Below are 26,004 nucleotides of genomic sequence, written 5' to 3' on the forward strand. Positions count from 1 at the left end.
CTCCCACACGTTACAAAGTGGGTCGAACTCAGGAACCCAGAGAGAGCTGCTGGGAGGGACCATCCTCCCCACCCCAGGATCAGTCAGGCCAGAGCAAGGACTCAGATTAGCAGCAGCCTGCACTAGCTTCGCAGCCCTGTAAGGAGGGGAGTCCCTAGTCTGCCCCTGCCAGGCTCCCCCAGATCGGCCAAGATGCCAGGCCAGCCCCTTATTGGCTTGGAAGACCCCTCCACTGAAGGGCAGAGAAGTCCTGGCACAGGCTCAGGGCCAGGCACCGCCCTAATAGGCCCGGCTTGCCTGCTCTGGTCCTCCAGGACTTAGCGAGGCTGCCGGTACAGGCAGGGGGGTCAGCTTCCAGTCAGAGAAGGATAGGGGTACTGGAGGGTCCAGCCATGAGGATCCAATGGGCATGGGGGTGGGGGACAGAAAGTATAGCATTCAGGAGGGTGGGAAAGAGGACAAGGACCCCGCGCCACCCCACACAATTCTCAGGCAGCTGGAAAAGGTAGCAGCCGACAGACGGGCTTGCTGGGAGGGTTTTCTCTGTGGCAGACAGAGGGCAAGGGCTGCAGACAAGTCCCGGGGATCCTCAGGGAAGACTTAACCAGACTCAAGGATGCTTTGGGGAGGGGGGGTGGCTGGGCATCTTTGGGGGCATGAGGGGCCAAAGGGAGGAGTAGTGCGGGGTGCAGTGCCTTCGTTTTGGGGAGCGAGGAGGGAGAGATGTTGCAGCAGGGGGTCTTAGTTCAAACAAGGGCAGGTGGAATGCACAGAAAAAATAAACTCCCTCTGCCAAATCTAAATTCTTCTTCTGTTAACGCCCCAGAGGAGAAGCAAGCCCTACCTAAATGGCTCAGGCGGGAAGAGTTGAGAAGGAGGCGGGAGATTCAGAAGAAAGCAGCTCTGTGATCCTGCCCCTTCCAAGCCCAAGAATCTACAGCCCTTACTGCTCAGAGGATGAAGTCCAAAATTCTTAGTCACAGATTCACAGTCTCTAATCACTGGGCTCCCCACCACGCAGTCTTGGTGGCAGCTAGACGTCCTAGCCCCTCAAACACGCCTTGCTCATTCTTAACCCTGGGGCCAGGTTCACAGTAGTCTCTCTCCCTCCCAGAATCCCCGACCCCTCCTTTTTCATACCTATTGGAGAGCGGAAAAGGGAGCCCCATATGATGAACTATCTTTGGTGGCTTGCCCGAATTCCAGCCCCAGCTCCACGCCTCACCAGCTCTGTGACATTGAAAGAGTAGTTTGGTGTTTAAGCCTCTGTCTTCCTCACCTGTAAAATGGGGTTTCTCTCCCCGGAATGCGCTACCATTTGCTATCTTTACCCCTCATCAGTCTCACTCTTTACTCTTCTGGGGTGTTATCTGCCTTTCTGAGAACAGAGGTCTTTGGGATTACTTATGACTGCTCCCCTTTGCCCTTCCTGCCCTCTGGAGACAATGGAGCAGCTCTTGGTGGCTCCACTACCCTTCCCTGGGTGCCACCTCCTTGGAGGTCGCACAGCTCAGGGTCTGTGTTAACTTTGCAGTGACTGGCAGCCTCATCAGTGTCACCTGGGTCTCACCAACCAGCCCTAAGCACCAGGGTCAGAGCCCTGGGCTTACCCACTTGGCTTCCCAGCAACACCTCCCAGCACTAACCAGCTCATGGCTGAGAAGAGGCACCAGCAAAGTGACCATCTGCCCATTCTGGCACCTTCTTGGAGGAAGTGTTCAGACCAGAACAAGGAAGAAGTGACAGCAGCAGGGTGGGGCTCACTGGGGGTGGAGGAGGTATCCCAGGCTAGCTAGCATGGTTGATGTGGTACTGGCCTCTGGAAGAGCAGCTGGGAACAGGGGTTTGCAGGGGTGCGCCTCTGCAGAAAACGTCCTGCCACCACTCCCTCCCTGCCCACTTTGGAGGAAGAGAGAGGTGCTCCTGGAGACAGAACTGTCAAGCTCCATAGCTGGCTGCTTCAGCGGGAAGCAGGGGAAGGAGTCAGGCAGCCAGCAAAAAGACTTCCTGTTAGTCAGGAGTGGGAGTCCCACAGCCAGGAGAGCTTTAGGCATCAGAAAGACGTCTACCAGATCCACAGTGGCCGAGATGTGGCAGAGGATGGACAAGATGGCCCTATCAGCCTGAGTGAGGAGCGAGGAATCTGTGGATCCTCCACCAAGAAGTAAACCCCTTGCTGGCCTCTTGGGACCCATCGTGTGTGCTCTGGTGCCCTCTTGTGAATTTATATACTAAGTGGAGATAGGTTCGCAATGAGTTTTATTCATATTTCTACCCTTTGCTTTTTCTCTTCCCACACTACCCTTCCTGGTAAATGGCTCCTTCAGAAACACAGGCACAACTTGGGTGATGATATCAGTTGTGGGTACCATGAAAATCGCCTCCCAAACACCACGAAGAGGCAGGCTTCTTGACAGTGATTGTACTTGTCAATCTGCTCATTGAGATCTGGCCATTCCAGAGTAGAGGGGAAAAGTAACTTCCTAAATTGTCTGTTATCTTTTATTATTACCTCTTAGGATCCATGTCTGGGTTCCTCACTTTCTAACTCATCCACCAACAAAATATAAACCTATGTGGCAGTGCCGGGGACTGTGAAAATCAGGAGAGCCTGCCAAGTGATTCATCCATTCCCTCCCTCCCTTCCTCACTCAGCAAGGATGCATTGCGCACCTCTCTTGTCCAAGCTAAGCACCAAGGATGCTGGGAGGCAACCATGGGTTGGGCTAAGAGCACAGCTGTAAAATCAGGCAGACATGAGGCTGAATCCAAGCTTTGCTTTTTTACAAGCTTTGTGACATTGAACAAGGTATTTACTAAGTCTCAGTTTTTTCATTATTCACTAGAACAGTTAGGGATAACAGCCCCTCCCTCATGAAGCTCCTGTGAGGTCTACGTGGGATGATGTAGCCAAGCTCTCAGCTCTTGAAGGGGCTCCTACTGCTACTGATCTGCAGAGTGGCCGCTAAGTCTGGAAACATTTGTGAATGCATAATAAACGGTTTGTCGATAATTTATTACCATAACAATAAAACAACATTATCTGTGTTTCCAGGCTTTATGGTCACCCTGTGTCATCCCTTGATGAGTTTTCAGTCTAAACCAGTAGTTCTCAAAGTGTGGTCCCCAGACCCGCAGCACCAGCATAACTGGGAACCTGTTAGAAATGCAAACTCTTAGACCCTCTAATGAGAAACTCTAGGGACAGGGCCAGCAATCTGTTTCAACAGATCCTCTGAGTGATTCTGATGCAGGCTCAAGTTTGTGAATAACAGGGCTAAAGAAAAAGACACACATGCCAACAAACAATTACAATACAGGTGGCTTCCCTGAAGAAGTGATGTGATGGCGGAGTCCTGAAGACAGAGCACATGTTCATCAGATGGACACGAGCCGTGTTAGCAGAGGGACTGGGCACTTGCAAAGGCTTCGAGGCATGGAAGGGACAGGTGTGTTGAGGGAACCAGTCATTTGGTATGGCTAGAGCAGAGAGAGGGTCACCACCTGTCTGTTGGTTTGTCATACTATGGTGGCTTGTGTGTTGCTGTGATGCTGGAAGCTGTGCCCCTGGTAGTTCAAATACCAGCAGGGTCACCGTGGTGGTTAGGTTTCAGCAGAGCTTCCACACTAAGACAGACTAGGAAGAAAGGCCTGGAAATCTACCTCCAAAAATTAGCCAATAAAAACCCTATGGAACAATAGTCCAATATAGTGTTGGGACATGAACCCCCTAGGTTGGAAGGCACCCAAAATAAACTGTGGCTGCAAAAATGGACCTGAATATACAAACAATCATGAAGATGGCACGGGCCCAGGCAACCTTTGGGTCTGTTCTACATGAGTCACCATGAGTCAAGGCCAACTCAACAGCAACAACAGAGCAGAGGGTTAAAGAGACAACAGGGCAGTATGTGGGGCAAAGCTGGGAAGGAAGGCAGAAGCCACAGCATGAAGGCCCTTAAATGCCTGAGTTAAGTCATTCGGATTGTAGCCCATAAGCGATGGGGAGCACAGAAGAGCTCTAGAAGAGAATATGACCAGGTTTGCTTTGAAGACAAAACCCACTCTTGCCGCAGGGTGGTCTGGAGGGTCAGTTACAAAGCTACTAGAATAATCCAGGCGGGAGCCAAGGTGGGTTTGAACTCCAGTGGAAACATGGGGATGATGAGACGGGGGTGGGTTGAGGGATATTTAGGAGAAGAATTGACAGAACCTACAGCAGTGGGCCCCTGGTGGCACAGTGGTTAAGAGCTATGGCTGCTAACCAAAAGGTGGGCAGTTCAAATCCACCAGCTGTTCCTTGCAAACTTTGTGGGGCAGTTCTACCCTGTCCTGTAAGGTCTCTATCTATGGGTTTTTCTTTGGTTACAGCAGGTGAGAGAGCAAAGGGTTGAGGACCTCTCTGAGGGTTCTCTCTGATGGTGCTTCTAACAGAGGATGCAGGAGAAGGAACAGGTGTGGGGAAGGCAGTGGGTCAGACACCCTGAACTGGAGCTCAGGGGAAAGTTCAGGGCTGGGTGTGGAGGCAGGAATTAATGATGCCTCTGATGTGTATCTCCCAACATTTTTCATTCATTCATTTCAACAAATATTGGGTTCTATCATGTGCCAAGTAGTCCCCAGGTGTTGCAAACTATTAACACACTCAGCCGCTAACCCAAAGGTTGAAGGTTCCAGTTCACCAAGAGGTGCCTTGGAAGGAAGGCCTGGTGATCTACTGAAAAATCACCTACTGAAAACCCTACAGAGCACAGTTGTACTCTGACACACATTGGGTCGCCACGAGTCTGAGTCGACTCCCAGCAACTGGTTTCTTTGGTTGGATCATGTACCAGAAAAGTCCTGGGGACAAGGTGGAAAACAAAACCTAGATCTGCTCTCAGGGCCTCACATAGCAGTGGGGGAGCACCAGCAATAAGTAAGTGAACACATACAGAAACAAAAAGTGCCATGAAGAAAAATAAGAAAGAGTGATTGAGGAGGGGTGGGGGGAACCTCAGATGGGGGAGTCAGGAAAGGCCTCTCTGAGGAGATGACTCTTGAGCTAAATGATAACCAGGAGCCAGATGTCTGAAAATAGGAGGAAAGTGCTCCCAGGCAGAGATAACAGCATGTGCAAAAGTCCTGAGGTGGGCATGAGTCCAGCATGATGGAAGGAAAGTCAGCGTGGCTGGACAATGGTGGGAGGCAAGGTCAGAGATGTGGACAGGGCCGGGTCACGTTGGGGGAAGTTTTTCGTGACTGATGAGGTGAGGTGATACATGTGGACATGCTGAGTAAAGGATCTCCAGAGCCAAACCTACGCAAAGCAACGTTAAGATGGTATCTTTAAGAAGGAGAAAAGAGGGAACAAATCTTAACTGAAGCAAGAAGAATTTTGGTCCCATTTTAGGGAAAGCACAGGCTCAAAGAGCCATGTGATAGCCGAAAAATTTCCAAAACATCACTCGTAGCATTTTTGTTTTAAGAACGTGGAAACAGCTGAGTTGATACGGCGCTGGCTGGTGTTGAGGTGGCAGATGGGACGACAACCTCTCATGGTAGAGATGAATGAGGGTTTCCAAGAAGAGAGGGAGGTGGAAGGGACAGAAGAGGTTCCCCCTCCCCTGGTTGGGCTGGGGGTCCCTCTGGCAGTGCCAGTGCCCCAGGAAGCTGGGTGGCTGAGCTCTGCCATCCCTTCAGAATCTGAGGCCGGGCCAGATGGGGAAGCCCATAGGCTTGAGCACACCAGGCCTCACCCATGGGAGCTAGGCCAGGAACAGCCTGGCTGGGGTAGGGGGGTGGAGGTGGGAGGGAGACCTAGGCCAGGGTGGAGGGGAAGTCCAGGACCAGCCTGGCTGGGGGGTGGGAGGGAGACCTAGGCCAGGGCAGAGGGGAGAGTCCAACCAGGTAGATGTGCACTGGCCCCTGCCCAGAGGGCTCCTTCCTTTTCTCAGGGTGAAATCCAGGGTGACTCCCGAGGCTGCAGTGAGAGCAAGGGCTACACAGGCACCCAGAGGAGCCTGACCAACCCCTAGGACAAAACGGCGAGTCTGAGCACATGTGCACACACATAGACAAGAACACGGACATATACACGCACACGCATATGTGTGCACACACCACCCCCAGAACTGCAAATGCTCCTGTGCAGGACAGCAAGAGTGACAGGAGCTGGCTTGGCACCCCACCCTGCCTGTTTTCCTGTATGGTGCACCCACTTGTACCTTCCCCTCCAGCTGGCTCCCACTTCCTGCTCCTCCTTCCTCTGGACCTTGGGTGTGTCTAGAACAGCCTCTTCCTTCTACTGTGTTGAGCCATCTTCCTCCACCCCTGCAGCGTAGCCTAATGCTCCACCTGCCCCGCCCTGGAATCCTCTCCGAGGCTGACACAGCCATGCCCCCGGCTAACGTAAGCACACATAGAGACACACACACATTCCTCTCCACCTGCAGCACTCAGAAGCTTGATGCCTCCTGGTCACTCACAGACCCCAGCAATGCCATAAACAGAAACCAGACCTTTCAACCATCTCCCCCACAGAAGGAGGTGTCAGTGACAAGGACAAAAATAGGACTAACAGTGAGAGCAGAAAGGAAACTCAGCCTTACTCACTTGATGAAATACACAGCTCCTTCCTGGGTGGAGTCCATCTCCCAGCCCTTGGGCAAACCTGTGAGAAGAAAAAAAATCTCAACATAAGACACCCCAGAATCAATCTCTCTTCCGTCTAGCCCCACAAATCCAATCTGCACTCAGAAGAGATGGGGGCTGGAAAATGAAGAAAACCAGAATTCATATAGAAAAGTCAATAGTGTACAAAATAGCCATTTCACCCTTTTGGTCCGTTATTCCTATAGCCTAAGTTTCCAGAAAAAAATAGGAGAGATGACATGGACAAAACATCCCCAGCCAATTTTAAGTTTCCAGAAAAAAATAGGAGAGATGACATGGACAAAACATCCCCAGCCAATGAGCCTCAAGTGGCCCAATGAATCATTGTCTCACGGTTCCACTCATTCATTCAACAACTGTACATGGAGCAGCTACTCTGTGCCAGGCCCTGTGCCAAGCGCTGGGGATTCCACAGGGAACACACAGAATGGCTGCCCTCAGACAGTTCTCAGAGATCATCCAGCCAACCCCCTACTATCAACCTCTCCATTTTCCCAGGACCTCTGTTCATAGGATTTGCTTAGCTGCAATCTTTACAGAAGCAGATCACCAAGCCTTCTTCTGAGGTACCACTGGGTGGATTTGAACCGCCAACCTCTAGGTTAGTAAGCAAGCACGAACCACTTGTGCCACCCGGGAACCTCAACAAATCCCAGGCCAATGTTATTACCTGTGGACTCTGCTGCTTCTGGACAAGACACCGAGGACCTGAGAAATCAGTCCTGGGAAAACGGAAAGGAAGTTTTTTTTTTAGTCCTTCTTTCTTTTAAATTTTTAATAGTATCTCTGAAAAAAATTACCCATGGAAATGTTCAGAGAGGAGAATCACAGAATCTCAGAGTGAGCATCTCAGAGTGATGGGGCTAAGCAGCTGAGTAAGCTGGCTTTGGCCCCAGGTTCCTGGAGAGTCCTCACAGGTGAGGGCAGCCCCTGTCCAGACAGCTCCAGAGAGGCAGTGCTCCCTCTCCGCAGAGTGTTCCAGCTTAGATGCTGTCTCTTCTTGCCCACTCACCCAGAACAGAGACCCTGGCAATGCCCACCTCCCCTGCAAACAGAATTTCTGCACCCCATGGCTGAGGAGGAGGAGGTTTCTGAGAGACCAGAGAGAATCTGCTGTCAAAGACGGGAACAGGCAGAGCTCTGGTGGGATCATTCCTTTAGGGACGCAAGAGCCCTGTGGTTGGCATCTTGGGACAAACAATCACTGCCACCTTCCTGGTCAGTCCCAGCTCCTGCCTTCCACATGAGGTTTTATAAAGCAGAACCCATTGCTGTCAAGTGGATTCCCTGTAGGACAGAGTAAAGCTCCCCCACAGGGTTGCCAAGGCTGTAATCTTTACAGAAGCAGACTGCCACATCTTTCTCACACAGAGTCCCCGGTGGGTTCAAACCACCAACCTTTTGACTAGCAGCCAAGCGCATAACCACTGTGTCACCTTTTATAAAGCATAAGAAGCACCACAATCAACCTTTCTTCCATCCAGCCCCACAAATCCAATCTGCACTCAGAAGAGATGGGGGCTGGAGAATGAGTAAGTCCATGGGAGCCGAAATATGATCTTAAGTATATCCCACTTGAATTTAGAGACCATCTCGAGAATAGATTTGACTCATTGAACACTAATGACTGAAGACCAGGTGGGTTGCGGAATGACATCAAGGATATCATACATGAAGAAAGCGAGAAGTCATTAAAAAGAAAGAAAAGGTCAAAATGGATGTCAGAAGAGACTCTGAAACTTGGTCTTGAACCTAAAATAGCTAAAGTGAATGGAAGAATGATGAAGTAAAAGAGCCGAACAGAAGACTTCAGAGGTCAGCTCGAGAAGACAAAGTAAAGTATTATAATGACATGTGCAAAGACCCGGAGTTAGAAAACTACAGGGGAAGAATATGCTGAGCATTTTTCAAGCTAAAAGAACTGAAGAAAAAATTCAAGCCTCGAGCTGCAATATTGAAGAATTCTATGGGGAAAATATTGAAGGATGCAGGAAACATTAAAAGAAAATGGAAGGGATACACAGAGTCACTGTACCAAAAAGAATTGGTTGATGTTCAACCATTTCAGGAGGTAGCATATGATCAAGAACTGATAGTACTGAAGGAAGAAGCCCAAGCTGCACTGAAGGGAATGGTGAAAAACAAGGATCCAGGAATTGATGGAATATGAATTGAGATGTTTCAACAAACAGATGCAGCATCGAAGGTGCTCACTCGTCTATGCCAAGAAATTTGGAAGACAGCTACCTGGCCAACCAACTGGAAGAGGTCTATGTTTGTACTCATTCCAAAGAAAGGAGATTCAAAAGAATGCAGAAATTATTGAACAATATCATTAATATCACAGACAAGTAAAACTTTGCTGAAGATCACTCAAAAGTGGTTGCAGCAGTACATCAATGGTGAACTGCCAGAAATTTAAGCCAGATTCAGAGGAGGATGTAGAATGAGGGGTATCATTTTTGATGTCAGATGGATCTTGGCTAAAAGCAGAGAATACCAGAAAGATATTTACCTGTGTTTTATTGACTATGCAAAGGCATTCCACTGTGTGGATCATAAGAAATTATAGATAACATTGTGAAGAATCGGGATTACAAAATACTTGATTGTGCTCATGCAGAACCTGTACATAGACCAAGAGGCAGTTGTTTGAACAGAACATGGGGATACTGTACAGTTTAAAGTCAGGAAAGGTGAGCGTCAGGGTTGTATCCTTCCACCATACTTATTCAGTCTGTATACTGAGAGCAAGAATCTGAGAAGCTGGACTACTTGAAGACAATCGTGGCATGAGGATTGGAGGAAAACTCATTAACAACTTGCGATATGCAGATGACACAACCTTCAGTACAGATTGTACCTCAACATAAAGGAAACAAAAATCCTCACAACTGCATCAATAAGTAACATAATGACAAATGGAGAAAAGATTGAAGTTGTCAAGGATTTCATTTTACTTGGATCTACACTCAAAGCCCATGGAAGCTGCAGTCGACAAATCAAACAATGCATGGCATTGGGCAAATCTGCTGCAAAAGACTTCTTTAAAGTGTTCAAAAGCAAAGATGTCACTTTGAGGACTAATGTGCACCCGACCCAAGCCATGGTATTGTCAGTCGCCTCATATGCATGTGAAAGCTGGACAATGAATAAGGAAGACAGAAGAAGAATTAATGCCTTTGAATTATAGTAAAAAAATTTTTTTCACTATTGTCATTTCTAAGGAGCATTCTGACTGTACTTCTTCTAAGATGGATATATTGGTTCTTCTGGCAGTCCATGGTATAGTCAACATTCTTTGTGTCCATGGTATAGTCAACAAAGAATGTTGACTATACCATGGACTGCCAGAAGAACCAATATATCCATCTTAGAAGAAGTAGAGTCAGAATGCTCCTTAGAAGTGACAGTAGTGAAAAAAAATTTTTTTTAAAAAGAAGTGAGGATGGTGAGACTTATTCCACGTACTTTGGACATGTTATCAAGACAGACCAGTCCCTAGAGAAGGACATCATGCTTGGTAAAGTAGAGGGTCAGCGAAAAAGAGGAAGACCCTTGTAACGGACTGAATTTGGCCCCCCGAAATACGTGTCAACTTGGTTAGGCCATGTGTGGTTGTCCTCCATTTTGTTTTTACTATGTGTTATAAATCATAATCTCTGCCTGTGGTTAAAGAGGAATAGGGTGGGATGTAACACCCTTGCTCGGGTCACATCCTTGATCCAAAGTAAAGGGAGTTCCCTGGGGTGTGGCCTGCACCACCTTTTATCTTATAAGAAATAAAAGGAAAGGGAAGCAAGCAGAGAGTTGGGGACTTCATACCACAAAGAAAGCAGCCTTGGGAGCAGAGGGTGTCCTTTGGACCAAGGGTCCCTGTGTGGAGAAGCTCTTAGTCCGAGAGAAAACTGATGAGAAGGCTGACAGAGAGAAAACGCCTTCCACTGGAGCTGACACCTTGAATTTGGAATTCTAGACTACTTTACCATGAAGAAATAAATTTCTCTTTGTTAGAGCCATCCACTTGTGGTATTTCTGTTAGAGCAGCACTAGGTGACTAAGACAACCCTCAATGAGATGGACTGACACAGTGGCTGCAGCAATGGGCTCAAGCACAAAATAATTGTGAGGATGGCACAGGACTGGGCAGTGTTTTGTTTCATTCTGTTGTACACGGGGTCGCTATGAGCCGAAACTGATGCAACGGCACTTAACAACAATAGTGTATTTAGTCCTCACAGCAACATTCTGCAATAGGCATAGGCCTGAACCTTTTTGCAGATGAGAAAACTGAGGCCCCGAGAGGGTTCACCAGCTTGCTTACGGTCACACAGGAAGTGTCGAGGCCAGCACGTAAGCAAGCTGCTGCCTCCAAAACCCACACTCTTTCCTCTGTGGCACTCCATAGATGCTACTTGTTCCCCATCCCTGCTGGAGGACATTCCCATTGAGAAGGTTGGCAGCCTCCCCGAGTAGAGGGATCCTCACTGGGTCAGAACCATAAATAATCCTGCCACTGTGATGTGCCTGGGAAGGAGGCCAGCGTGGATTACTTCCCCTGTCTTTTTCTAGCAACTTCCCTCCACACTGCCCTCTCTGCCTGGGCAACACCAAGAGTGCTTATATTCCAGTCCAGGCGGAGTGCCCGCTGAGGCAGCTGCCCTCCCAGCAAGCTTTGCTTCATGGGGTACTTTAACCCTTTCCCCACCTTGGGCAACCAGCTGGCTGCAGCCAAAATGAAAGGAATTGGTTCATGGGGTTTTATTCATCTTCCAGTTCTACAACGGTGATGATGAGATGGATGGACTGACACAATAAACAGCTGAGACAGTGAACGTGACAAGGACAACAAACCTGTAGATGAAGAGAGCCCTGGCCATACAATTGTTGTTGGGTGCCGTTGAATCGATTCTGACACAGTAGAACTGCCCCATGGGGTTTTCTTGGCTATAATTTTTATGGAAGCAGATCGCCAGGTCTTTCTCCGATGGAGCCGCTGAGCGGGTTGGAATGCCAACCTTCTTGTTAGCAGCTGGATACTTAACCATTGCACCTCCAGAGCTCCTTGGCCATACAGTGGTAACGATAACAGCAGTTACCTCCATTTTCAGAGGCCTGCAAGGTGCCAGCTCTCTCATGCAAACCTCACTACAGCCTTCTTTTTTTTAACTTTCCTAGATACTGCCCAATTTTTTAAGCAATTTATTGATGTAAAGTTCACATAACATCAAATTAACCATTTTAAAGTGAACAATTCAGTGGTATTTAGTACATTCACAGTGTTGTACAACAACCACCTCCAGCTAGTTCCAAAACATCTCCATCACTTCAAAGTAAACCCTTTACCCACTGAGCAGTTTCTCGCCATTCCCTCCTCCCCTCAGCTCCTGACAACTATCAGTCTGCGTTATGTCTCCATGGTCTACAACCTCAAAGAGTCATAATAGTACCCCCATCTTCAGATGAAAAAGAAGTGCCTCAGAAGAATTAAACCACTTACTGAAAGCCAGACTGATAGAAAGCAGAGCCAAGATTAGAGCTCACGTCTTCTCTGCCTCCAGAACTCATACATTTAACCACGACACTGCTTTGCTTATTAGCCCGGTGGCCTTGAGCCAGGCGCTTCCTCTCTGCTCAATTTTGTTTGAAATGAAGGGGTTGGACTACATGATCCTTAAGTTCCTTCCAGCTCTAAAAACACAATGATTCCAGTCTGGAATCTAAAAGAGAGTAGGCACTGGGCAACTGGGAACTTTAACCCAAGGGTGCCCAGCAGTGTGGGCCATGCTTGCAACTGACCAGGACTCCTTGAACTAGACACCTGGTGTCTGGCCGCGTGAAGGACATCGGGCAGGTGCAGTGGGAGATTTTCCCATGCTGCCTCACCCCCTCTTCCTACTGGCCTGCCGTGGTGTCGTGAAGTTTGTGGTTCATCTGAAGTTCCCCAGGCCTATTGATTCTTGCTGTCTCCACATCTTCAATTTGTTTGTTTCTTTCTTTTTTTTTTAATTGTACTTTAGATGAAGGTTTACAGAGCAAATTAGTTTGTCACTAAACAATTAATACACATATTGTTTTGTGACATTGGTTGCCAACCCCATGACATGTCAACACTCTCCCCCTCTTGAACTTAGGTTCCCAGTTATCAGCTTTCCTGACCATTCCTGCCTTCTCATCCCTGTCCCTGAGCTGGTGTGCCCATTTAGTCTCATTTTGTTTTATGGGCCTGTCTTATCTTTGGCTGAAGGGTGAACCTCAGGAGTGACTTCAGTACTGACTTAAAAGGGTGTTCAGGGGCCATATTCTTCAGGTTTCTCCAGTCTCTGTCAGAACAGAAAGTCTGGTCTTTTTTTGTGAGTTAGAATTTTGTTTTATATTTTTCTCCAGCTCTGTCTGGAACCCTCTATTGTGATCCCTGTCAGAGCAGTCAGTGGTGGTAGCCAGGCACCATCTAGTTGTACTAGACTCAATCTGGTGGAGGCTGTGGTAGTTGTGGTCCATTAGTCCTTTGGGCTAATCTTTCCCTTTTGTCTTTGGTTTTCTTCATTCTCCCTTGCTCTAGATGGGGTAGGACCAGTGAAGCATCTTAGATGGGCGATCACAAGCTTTTAAGACCCCAGACACTACTCACCAAGCTATGTTATGCCAACTGTCCACTTCTTCAATTTAGACTGACATCTTCTTCTTCGCTTGCTTCTTTGTGTATTTTTTTTCTATATGCTGTCCATCTACCCCACTAGCCCGGGAGCTTCCTGAGGACTAGTAATGGTGTCTTCTACTTAGCAACACTGGGGCTATTTAAATTAAAATTAAAAACTCAAACATAGATGAGAAGTTTAGGGGGCAGTGAGTCTAAACTAATGGAGATGAAACAACTAGAGCGGAAATAACAAAAACGTTGACACAATGTGAAGAATGTAATCAATGTCACTGACTGGTACATGTAAAAAAAATAGAAATTGTTAAATGGGAGCGTGTTTGGGTGTATATGTTTTCACCAGAAATAAAAGGAAAACTTTTTTTTTCAAGTTAAAAATTCAGTTCCTCAGTCCTGCTAACCATGTTTCAGCTGCTCAGTAGCCGCACGGGGCTTGTGACTACTGTACTGGGCAGCACAGACCGAGAACGCTACCATCACAGCATAAGTTCTGTTGGACAGCACTGGGGCTGGAGCTCTGCTCAGTTCAGGACCTTTCAATATGGAGGGGATTTTCTGACTGTGTGGGAGGATGAGAGAGAGAGGAGTAAATCTTGGTCCCCAAAAGTCTGTCCAAGGTACTAACCATACAGCTGGAAGCTTGGAGAGCCCTTGAAGGTGAGAACCAACCCTCTTGCAACATCGCCACAGTTGGCTGCCCAAATGCTAAACTGGGTCTATTCATGGAGGAAAGAAAAAGTCAGAAGCAACACAGTGTGTGTGCGTGGGGCGGGGCGGGGGGGTGGGTGTGGCGCTGCTGCTGCCACCTCACCCATGGATGGACTCTTGCTTCCTCCTTTACACGCAAACGTAGGGACAGATCTGCTCCTTACCTGGGCTGGTGGAATGACCGCTCTGGATGGGCCATTCTGTACTAGGGTGCACCCAGCTGGTTGACTTTTCCTCATCACTGAAAAATAAATAAATAAGAAAATATCAGATACACGAGAGGCTTCCCTGAGTGGGAACAGCACTGACTGTCCAATCCCAGGCACCGAGGAATGGGAACATCCACACTGCCATTCATTCACTCATATTCACAAAGTATTTACTTAGATGAATACTATCTAATCCCCAACCTAAAACAACTTATGATCCACAGGGAAAAAACAACAAATCTGTTGCCATCGAGTTGATTCCGATTGATAGTGACCCCATATGTTACAGAGTAGAACTGCTCCATAGGGTTTTCTTGGCTGTAATTTTACAGGCCTTTCTTCCACAGTGCTGCTGGGTGGGTCCAAACTGCCAGCCTTTAGGTTAGCAGTCAAGTGCAGGCAGCTCCCGCTACCCAGGGACCTCCCACAGGGAAACAGACACATAAAAAGGCAGCTGCCATACAATGTGATAGGGACTGTAATCTGTATTATAGCTGTGCACAGGACGTGTCACTCAATCACAGAAAGGGAAGTCCTGACTGGGCTGGAGGTGAGGAAGGGGAACAGCATGAAACCTTCACTAAACAGGTGACATTTGAGAGAATTGCTGAAGTTGGATGGGAGGAACAGGGAAGCAAGGGTACTAAGACTTTGACTTGCTTACTTTGGACACATCATCAGGAAAGACCCGTCACTAGAAAAGGATCGTGTTTGGTAGAGTGTCAGGGAAAACAATGGAAACCCTCAATAGGCAGACTGGCACAATAGCCACAACAAGGGATTCAACATACCAACGATCATGAAGATGGTGCAGGACGGGGCAACACCTCAGTCTATCACACATAAGGTCGCGGTGAGTCGGAGCCGACTCAGCGGCAACGGACAACATTGTGTAATCATCCCAGCTGTGTATGTTCCACGGCTTTCTCCCTGTCAGGTCTAGCCCTTTAGCTCCACACACGTCTGCGTCTTCACAGTCTGAGCACTCTATCTTCCTTTCAGTGCTGTTTCCCCTTCCAACTTCTTGTCTCATGTTCCTCTTCTTCCTGACCAAACATCCCTCTTGGAAACCAGTCTCTTCTAGCTTTTTACACTTCCTGTCCTCCCATTCACCAGCCCACTGCAACCTGGATTCTGTTTCCAATCCCTTCTTGAAGTTACATGCCGTCGAGTTGCTTGACTCACAGTGATCCTGTGTACAACCGAAAGAGCTGCCCGATCCTAGGCCAGCCATCCCCACGATCGTTGCTATGTTTGAGCCCATTGTTGCGGCCACTGTGTCAATCCATCTCTTTGAAGGTCTTCCTCTTTTCCGCTGACCCACTACTTTACCAAGCATGATGCCCTTCTCCAGGGACTGGTCCCTCCTGATAACATGTCTAAAGTACGTGAGATGAAGTCTTGCCCTCCTCGTGTCTGAGAAGCATTCTGGCTGTACTTCTTCCAAGACAGATTTGTTCGTTCTTCTGGAAGTCCAGGTATATTCAATATTCTTCACCAACACCATAATTCGAACGCATCAATTCTTCTTCAGTCTTCCTTATTCACTGTCCAGCTTTCACATGCATATGAGGTGATTCAAAAAACCATGGCTTGGGTCAGGTGCACCTTAGTCCTCAAGGTGACATCTTCACTTTTTAATAATTTAAAGAGGTCTTTTGCAGCAGATTTTCCCAATGCAATACATCATTTGATTTCTTGACTGCTGCTTCCATGGGCGTTGATTGTGGATCCAAGTAAAATGAAATCCTTTACAACTTCAGCATTTTCTCTCTTTATCATGATGTTGCTTATTGGTCCAGTTGTGAAGATTTTTGTTTTCTTTATGTTGAGGTGTAATCCATAGTGTAGTCTTTGATCTTCATCAGTAACTGCTTTAAGCCCTCTTCGCTTTCAGCATGCAAGGTTGTATCATTTGTGTTAATGAGTGTTAATGAGTCTTCCTTCAATCCTGATGCCGAGTTGAGTTCTTCTTCATACAATCCAGCTTCTTGGATTATATGTTCAGCATACAAACTGAATAAGTATGGCAAAAGGATACAACCCTGACGTGCACTTTTCCTGATTTTAAAGCACTCAGTATCCCGTTGTTCTATTCGAACGACTACCTCTTGGTCTATGTACAGGTTCTGCATGAGCACAATTAACTGTTCTAGAATCCCCATTCTTCGCAATGTTATGCATAACACTTCCCTAGGGGGGGAAAAAAACTTTCCTAGAGGTCATTAAATAGCTCTTTTTTTTTTTTAATTTCCTAAATCCAATAAACACTTCTCAGTCTTCAGCTCATTTTGTTTTTCTACTACATTCAACACCGTTGACTATGGCTTCCTTCTTAAAATCCCTCTCCCTAGCCTTATAGGGCAGCACTCTGCCATGGTGCTGCCCGCCTCTGCAATCCCATGGTTTTATCCTCCTTCCTGACCTTTCTTCTTCTATCCCTTCCTTAAATGCTGGTGCTGCCTGGGTGCCCTCCCCTCTTCTCCCTCACACACGTGTGGGTGGTGCCACCTCTACACAATGACTCCCAAGATTCTCCTTCCAGCTCAGGCCTCTCTCTTCAACCCCTGTTAGACATCACCCCCTGAATGCCCCAACATTTGCCGTGGAGTCGACTCCGACTCATGGAGAACCCACATGTGTCAGAGTAGGACTGTGCTCCACAGGGTTTTCAATGGTTGATTTTTTGGAGGTAGATCTCCAGGCCTTTCTTCTGAGGCACCTCTAAGGTGGACTCAAACCTCTAACCTTTCAGTTAGCAATCGAGTGCATTAACTGTTTGCGCTACGCAAGGACTCTTTGAATGTCCCACAGGGGCCTCAAATTCCGTATTTCTCCAGTGAGTGTGCTCAACCCCTAAAATCTGCTCCTCTTCCCACACTCCTGATTGCTGTCAAACTCAAGCTAGAAATTCTAAGATTTATCTTCAATTCTCCCCTTTCCCTCACCCCAACAATTAGTAGATGAGCCCTCAATTTTACTGCTAAACATTCTCCATCTCTCCCTCCCCTTGGCCTCTGTTTTAATTTTTTTTTATTGTACTTTAGATGAAGGTTTACAGAACAAACTAGTTCCTCATTAAACAGGTAGTACACGTATTGTTTTATGACATTGGTTAACAAACCCACAACGTTTCAACACTCTCCTTCTCAAACTTGGGTTCCCTATTACCAACTTCTTATTCCCTTCTACCGTCTAGTCCTTGCCCCAGGGCTGGTGCACCCCTTCAGTCTCGCTTTGTTTTATGGGCCTGTCCAATATTTGGCTGAAGGGTGAACCTCAGGAGTAACTTCATTACTAAGCTGAAAGGGTGTCTGCGGGTCATACCCTCAGGGTTTCTCCAGTCTCTGTGAGGCCAGCAAGCCTGATCTTTCTTTCTGAGTTAGAATTTTGTTCTACATTTTTCTCCAGCTCTGTCTGGAACCCTCTATTGTGATCCCTGTCAGAGCAGTCAGTGGCGGTAGCAAGGTACCATCTAGTTGTACTGGACTCAGTCTGGTGGAGGCCGTGGTAGATGTGGTCCATTAGTCCTTTGGACTAATCTCTCCATTGTATCTTTAGTTTTCTTCATTCTTCCTTGCTCCCAAAGGGGTGAGACCAATGGAGAATCCTAGATGACTGCTCACAGGCTTTTAAGGCCCCAGATGTGTACTCACCGAAGTAGAATGTAGAATGTTTTCTTTATAACTTATGTTATGCCAATTGAGCAAGATGTTCCCTGAGACCATGGTCCCAATAGCCCTCAGCTCAGCAAATTCAGTCCCTCAGGGAGCTTAGTTGTGTCTGTGGAGCTTTCATGACCTTGCCTTGGACAAGTTGTGTGGGCTTCCCCAGTTTGACCTCTGTTTTCCCAGCTTTAATTCATCAGCTGTTCCCTGGACTTCTGCAATTGACTCCTAACTGCTCTCCACACCTCAAGTTTCTTCCCTTGCCTCCCTCTTTAGGCCCCAAATCATCATCCATGCAGCTGTCAGAGTGATCCTCATAAAATGCAGATTTTTGTCAGTCCCGTTTGAAAATCTCCTTAGACTTCCCATCGCCTATAGGATCAAGCTCCTCAGCCTAGTGCATAGGATTCTCTCAAGCTACCTCCTTCCTACTTTTTAGTCCTCATCCTTGGAAGCACTCGGCAGCCTATACTCCATCTCTACTAAACCCTCAGAATGTTCTAGATACCCTGTGTCCTGGCACCCATTGGTGCCTTCCTCCCCACAGACCTCTGCTTCAAAGGCCATTTTCATTCTTGTTTCTCTCTCCTCTAGAATCAGCTCAGCTCAAATATTTCCTCCTCAGGTAGGCCCTCCCTGACCTCTCCAGACAGCATTAGTTTTTTCCTCCTTATACTCCTATGTCTAGTTGTTGTTGTTGTTGTTGTTAGGTGCACAGTGACCTCACATGACAGAGTAGAACTGCCCCATAGGGATTTCCTGACTGTGATCTTTATGGAAGCAGATTGTCAGGTCCTCCTCCAGAAGGCTGCTGGGTAAGTCTGAAGTGCCAAACTTCCAGTTAGCAGCCGAGCCACCGTATCACCAGGGCTCCTTTATACGCCATGTGGTTGTTGGCGGTGGTGGTAGTAGCCGTAGAGTCGATTCCAACTCATAGTGATCCCATGTGACAGAACAGAAGTGCCATACAGGGTTTTCTAGGCTATAACCTTTATGGAAGCAGATTGCCAGATCTTTCTCTCTCAGAAACACTGGATGGGTTCAAATCGCCAACCTTTCAGTTAGCAGTGGAGCGCTTAACTGTTCCACACTGGGATGCCCATTAAAAAAAAAATCAAACCAAACCCATTGCCATTGAGTGGATGCCAACTCATGGCAACCCTTTAGGACAAGGATAGAACATCCCCATAGGGTTTCCAAGGAGCACCCAGTGAATTCAAACTGCTGACCTTTTGGTTAGCAGCCAAATGCTTAACCACTGCACCACCAGGGCTCCAGAACTCCTATAGCACCATGCAAATGCCTCTAGAATGTCGCATATGATTTTGTAAGTATGTGTTTGTGTCTTCCCTACTGTCCTAAAGGCAAATCCTGTATCTTATTCTTTTTTTTTTTTTTTTAATCTCTAGTGCCTAGTGCTGCAGCAGACAAATAGTGAATGTTCAATAAATGTCTATGGAATAAAAGATGAAAAGAATCAGGAAGGGCAGCTTGCAGAAATTTAAACTCTGAAGTTCCATGCCAGGTCTTCTGAATCAGACTGTCTGGGGGTAGGGCTCAGGAATCTGCACTTTTAACAAATTCCTGGGGTGACGCTTACGGGCTCTGAAGTCTCAAGCTACTGATCAAGGGGAATCCAGTTTTAATACTGGAGAAGTTCTGTTATCTGAGGATGTGACCTGCAGTCAAGAACTTCAGTGGAGTGCATTTCTGTGATAATACAATGACAATATCTGTTATGATCATGATGATTATAATTACAGAAGAAAGGCCTAACGCAAATGTGAAAACTGAGAAACACTAAAGAGACACCAGGCTGCCTGACCTCCTGGACCAGGGACAAAAGCAACAGCTAGAGTCAGTGGATACAGCCTTAGGCTAAGCAATGATTAGCTAGTGGCTTTATGGATGGCAGTGGGTTTTGGGTTGGTTTATCTTAGACAAGTACTTTCCGGCTCTCTAGAGCTCCACCTACCCAGTTAAAGAGTAAGAGGGCCGTGTCAGGGTTCCTTTCAGTTGTAATGTTCTGTGTGAGTGGCTATCTTGAGGCAGGGAAGGCTCACCAGCTGCAGGCAGCAGTCCAGAAGGCTGAGCTTCCAGGCTTGCTATATTACTGGGAGATTTCTATCCTGGCCAAAGATGACTAATAGAAGGCAGCCAAAATAGGGCCAGCCGGACCACTCTGTTATAATGAGATTATGCCAGAGCCATTGTGGTTTATGAAATTAATATGAGAGTGCTAATATATTACTGAGAGCAGCAGAGGCTCCCTCCTGCTAAAGAACGCAAAATGTACTGTGGGTATCTTTCCCGCCCCCTTCACCACAGCCCCACAAAGAGCAGTAACGGAGAGGGACTTCCATCCTGAGGACACTGCGTCCTGCTGAGGGAACCAGGTAACTCATTGGCAGAGGCAAGGTCACCGGGTGAGCTATCACATAGCCCAAGGCTTCCTGTAGGAAGGTGGGGGACCTCACCTCTGCCCCTTTGGGTGGACTGAGCTGGAAGGAAAACAGTCCAGACTGGGCACTGGGTCTTATCATCCTCCAGCAACGAAAACAAACCCATTGCCATAGAGCAGATTCCCACTTATGGCCATCCCATGTGTTACAGAGTAGAACTGAGCTCCATAGGGCTTCTTGCTCAGCTCCACAGGGTGATTTTTGTGGTTTTTTGCTGTAATCCTTATGGAAGCAGATCGCCAGGCCTGTCTTCCGCAGCACCACTGGGTGGATTCAAATCTCCATTTTCATTTTTAGTGGGGCACCTGGCAGATCAGCCCTGCCCAGCCTCTCCAAGATGAGGGAACACATGAGCCTTCACTGGACTTTGAACTATTGAGGAAAAGGCGGGAGAGACATTCAAACGGGCATCCTGATAAACTTATTACTCACGCATGCTGTTCCAGCCACCGGCTCCCCCCACCCTCTCAAGCCTGCCCCTGGCCCTGCCACCTTTCAAGTTAGACAACTTTAAAGAAAAAAGGAAAAAAAAGGAGAGATTAACGTACTTGATGAAGAAAATTCTCCCACCGCAGTCCACTCCATATGTCCACCGGCCTGGCAAGTCCAGCCAGTCAATCTCATCAGCCATCTCAGTGTCCCCTCAGCCCCTCTTGCTCTCTGCCACCAGGGCGCTGGGCTGGCGGCTGGTGCTTCCAGCCCGGGAACCCCACTTTCGGCCTCCTGCGAGAAGCAGGGATGGGGCGGGGCGCCCTGTGTGGGTCCAGCCCGGCTACCGGCTACCTCCTGGGCGCCTGGCAGTGACTTTGGCCTCTCACTGAAGGCGAGCTGGCCGCGCGCCGGGCAGCAGGGAACAGGCCGGCACTTAACCCTGGCCCAGCCGGGAGCCCCGGGAACGCGCGGCCGCAGAGCCAAGCCTCAGACACCACCTGCCCCTCCTGAGTCTGGGCTCCTCTTCCGACTATCTCCTTAACTTTAATGACAGGCAATTAGTGCAGGTGAGTAATTATGACGCTCCTCTTCCTGGCCTGTTAACGGGAACCGCCGAGGTCTCTGTCCCTGCTCGCGCTGTGCAGCGGGCCAGCCAGGCGGCGCCCACGGAGCCCGGGAGCTGGAGTGGGAGGGTCCCTCCCCGAAGGGAGCAGGTTACTGTGTGTGAGCAAGGGGTGTTGCCCTCTCAGCTCGCAGCGCCCAAGCCTGCACTTAACAGCCGGCCGGGCGAGAGGAGGGCGGAGCCAAGCCGCCGCCTCGGAAGGTAATTCCCAGCCGGGACAATCGCCCCGCAGCCCCGCCGGTCCCCCACGTCCCGGCGCCGGGGACGCAGAGCGCAGGGGAACCAGCTCGACAGCAAGAGCTTTGAATCATGAACCTGAGGGACATGGCCCGCCGCGGAAAGGGAAAAAGGAAGTGGTCAAAACTGGTTCTACTGGGTGGGAGGTTAGTAGAAGGACAAAGGGCAGAAGCCGGGTGGCGTGAGTATGAGTCGCAAGGGGCCCTAAGTCTCCTCCCCACAGGCCAGCTCCTGCCAGGAGGTCAGCCTGATTAGTCAAGCTAGTACTTAAGTTTCTTTCCGAGCACCTCCTCCAAGAAGCCTGCCGTGACTAAGTAGTAGTATCAGTGAGACCTTAGAAACACTCAGAAACCAATAGCCCTTGTCTTTCCCCACTCCTTCCCCCTAACTTGCACCAGAAGAGGGAAAAAGAGAAAGAAAAAGAGAGAGAGAGATGGGAATGTGTTCTGTGTACACCAGACAAGTGGTGAGCATTCAGTACTGACATATCAAAAATGCTGCTGCTGGAGACCGCAGTTGTGCTGTCTCTGGGTCTGTATCAAAGTTGGGGTCCAGTCTGCTTCCTCAGCTTTACTCAGAACCTACCTGTCTCCCCTGGGGCTTGGATTGGGTGCACACTGTTCCAATCCATTTGCCCAAAACAAACAAACCAAACCATTGAGTGGATTCCGACTCATAGCGACCCTTTAGAACGGAGCAGGACTGTCCCACAGGATTTCCAAGAGCAGACTGCCACATCTTTCTCCTGCAAAGCCACTAGTCGGCTCGGTTAGCAGCTGAGCACTTCAGCTGTGCACCACCGGGCCTTCTTTCCATTTGCCAGACTCAAGGAGTAATTAGACATTGGGAGAGACACCTGTCTTTAAAAGAAGCAATATGTTGCATGGCAGTTGGTAAGTCATGCCAACTCCTGTAAGCAATGATCACCAATTCCACCTAGGTAACTCCTGTTCTTCCCTCAGTGTCCACCCATATGTCACCTCCTCCAGGAAGCCATTCCTGACTCTACCCACAGATTTCTATGTCAATCCTTTATGTGTCAGGGTGCCTTATGAATAACCCGATAGTGGTACTTGTCACATTGTAATTCAATCCTTGATTTACTCATCTGTCTCCTTCCTTAGACTGAGTGCTCCTTGAGGGTAAGGGCTCTACCTTATTCATCTTTCTAACCGCAGCACTTGCCTGGGCACCCGATCAAATGTTTGATGAATGGCTGATATTGTCATAACTGGGAACAGCTCTGAACTGTAGCAAAAAGCCTGGATTTTAAGACCTTATTTAGGGACATGCCAATTATAACCCAGAGTCTGTGAGGGTGAGGGGGGCTTTCAGGGGAGGGAGGGAACAGCTTTTCCAAGTATCCCAAATGCTCAGCCTGGAAGGTGTAATGTGTATACAGCCAACGGGTGGTGACACTAGACTGTGCCTCAGAGAGCTTCTACTCAGTCTAGTCCTTCTGTTTTAAATATGAGTAACTGAGGACCAGAGAAGTGGAAGAACTGGTCAAGGTCACTGAGCAAGTAGGTGGTAGCAGAAAAGGATCTGCCCACCGATGTCACAGGCCGGAGCTCTTTCCATTACAGCATTCTGCCTCCAACACGGGTAGTGAACTCTGCTGACACATACAGGTTGATCCTGGGTGCCAGCTCTAAGCTGAGTCCATTCTCCAGATGCAGAAGAGGACAGAAACCCACAACACACAACTCTTCTCCCTTCTCGGATCCTACAGATTTCTAACAGTGAAAGTTGCATTTTTCAATAACACAGAGCCGCACCTGAGAAGCACAGATGAGGCTCTAGGTGCCCCTGAGTTCCAGAACTGGGGAAGGTGGGAAGGTTGAGGGAGCAGACTTCTCACCAGCTCCATGCTCCAGCTCCCAGCCTTGTGAAACATCTGGAAGACTCCTCCCTGATAAAGCACACAGCCAAGTGCCCAGGCTCTGTGATATCCAAGGATCTAAAACACCAGAATTGCTGCCAAGATGCCTCAAGGGAAAATACCAGCAACCAGCGCATTCCCAGTCTAACCTGAGCAACCAGTAAGGGCAGCTGCTTGGCTGGATGTGGGTGAAAACAGGGGATGAAATGACATGTCTTTGAAAACATGTATTATGCCACCGTCTTCTTTGAGGAGTAGGGGGCTGCTCTTGATTTCTTCAAGAGATCGTGTGCTTGTTAATCTCTAGTCTTGTCTGGGGTTCCTAGGAATTCTGACCGAGACAAGGAGAGGCCAGTGGTGGTTGGAATTTTGAATTTTTTTTTACTTATTCAAAATAAGAGAAAAAAATTAGGTTTGAAAATACTTTTCTAACTCTGGTGCATGGTTGCTAGTGACTTTTTAAGTCCTCATTCTTGATTATCAATTATGATCAGTATTAATACTTGGGTTAATGATATTTTATCAAAAGAGCTAAAGATAATGCAGAAAGGGAGCAGAAATCTCAAACAGCTGTTGGTGCAACAAATAACCTGGGAGAGCGAAGGAGGGTTGATGTATTGAAAAAGTGTGTGGATAAAATATACCAATAACGTTTAGAAATTATTCTGATTCTCTCACATATTTTTGAGACTGTAGATCAGTCACTTAAATCATACTATCTTCCTGTTTTGGAACCTGTGGTAGGTAAAAAAATACCACCGCCACCCCCGCCAAAGATATCCAGGTCAAATCCCTGGAACCTGCAGAATGTGACCTTATTTGGAAAAGGGTCTTTCGGACATAGTTAAGGACCTTGAGATGAGGGGCTCATCCTGGATTGTCCAGGCAGTCCCTATATCTAATGACAGATATCCTTACAGGAGACACACAGGTAAGACGTGACAGACAGAAGAGCAGGAAGCAAGGTGTCCATAGGCAGTGAATGGAGTGATGTGGCCACAAGTCAAGGCATGCCTGCAGCCACCACGAGCTAAAAGAAGTAAGGAACAGGTTAGTTCCTAGAACCTCCAGAGGAAGTGTGGCCCTGCTGACACCCTGGTTTCAGCCTTCTAGCCTCCAGAACTCTGAGGGAATACATTTCTCCTGTTTTCAGCCAGCCAGTTTGTGGTAATCTGTTAAAGCAGCCACAGAAAACTAATACGTACCTACAAGAAAATCATAACTTAATGAGGACTGAAGTCAGTGTCTATTATTTTTAACTGTCCACTATCCAGTCTCCCTTATTCTATTAATAGCCCCCTGAGTTTCCTTTTGGGATCTACCCTTCGGCCACTCTCAGTGCCTGTGGTGGGTAAGCTGACCCCACCCTCACCCAGCTCCATGGAGGGGGGTGGGGAGGGCATGTGACACAGGTCTAGCCAATACGAGTCTCCATGCCACTGGCCATAGTGATTGGTTCAAGAAAGAACACATGACTCAGACCAAACCAATGAGACTCAGTTTTTTAAAAAATCCCAGAATTCCTGGGAAGAAGCCCTTTTTCTTCCCTTGAAGCTAGAAGATGCTGCTGGGGTCCCAGGTGAGGAGAGCCTGACTGAAAATGAGACCAATGCAGAAGAAAGTGTGCCAGGAGGCGAAGAGAAACTGGGTTCCTTACATCCCATGAGCCCCAGGACCCAGCTAGCCAGAAGAAGCTCTACCCCTGGCATTGCCAGTTGCAGGTACCAATGAACACCTTTCTTTGCTTTAGCCAGTTTGAGCTGGGTTTCTGTCCCTAACATCTGAAAAAGTCCTGACTGATACAACAGTCTCAGCATCTTGTGTACTTGGAAAGCCAATGAGATCATCAAGAGCTGTTCTAGTGACCTGGGCATGCAAACGCTTCTCTTTCAAAAAAACCAACAATTTTACATCAGTGAAGGGTCTTAGTGATCATCTAGTCCAAAGCGCACACTTTCCCCAACGAGGACACTGAAGAACTTAGGAGAAGTACCCGGAGTTGTGGCAATGCCACAGTAGAGCTGGGACCAGAACTCAGGTCTCCTGAAAACCTGATCGGTAGAAAGCTATATTTTGAGACATTTGCTATATCATTAAACATCTTGGCCAAGAGGCATACATCGTTACAAGAGGATCACAACAGATTCCTCCGCTCTGTAAAAGAGTAACCACAACGGTAAGTTTGTATTGAATGCTGTCGTTTAATAGTTATGTCACTTGCAGGCTAGGTTACAAGCCACTGTTGATTTTCTTATAGAAACTAGGGATCAAGGAAGAGGAAGGCAAGGAATAACTCTTCTGGGATTAGCGACATGGTTGTACAAACACGCAGGAGCCTAGAAAAAGTAGTTCCTTAATTAAAGTTGTGCTTCTGTCAGGGCTTGAGAGAAGAGGCTTTTGTTATAAAAACTGCTGTACTAATGTTGTGACCAAGAGAGTTACAGAATCCTGAGATTTCCCTGCAGCCAGGTG

The 26,004-nt window shown here is 47.9% G+C and overlaps 1 protein-coding gene across 9 annotated transcripts in view; it reads right to left on the minus strand.

Annotated features, from left to right (window-relative positions):
- The window catches only part of PLEKHA6 (pleckstrin homology domain containing A6), a 200,321-nt gene that overhangs the window by 151,549 nt on the left and 22,768 nt on the right, over positions 1-26,004 (minus strand). For 8 of the 9 annotated variants that reach the window (XM_049858324.1, XM_049858326.1, XM_049858323.1 and 5 more), the window contains exons 2-4: positions 20,908-21,082; positions 14,185-14,261; positions 6,595-6,652 (exon numbers count right to left, since the gene is read on the minus strand). In XM_049858324.1, the coding sequence (XP_049714281.1) occupies positions 6,595-6,652; positions 14,185-14,261; positions 20,908-20,990 (218 nt within the window). In that variant the 5' untranslated portion in view covers positions 20,991-21,082. The remainder of the gene's footprint in view (positions 1-6,594; positions 6,653-14,184; positions 14,262-20,907; positions 21,083-26,004) is intronic. The other variant, XM_049858329.1, reaches the window with a different exon arrangement.

Source organism: Elephas maximus, chromosome 18 (assembly GCF_024166365.1).
Source record: "Elephas maximus indicus isolate mEleMax1 chromosome 18, mEleMax1 primary haplotype, whole genome shotgun sequence".
Classification (NCBI taxonomy): domain Eukaryota; kingdom Metazoa; phylum Chordata; class Mammalia; order Proboscidea; family Elephantidae; genus Elephas; species Elephas maximus.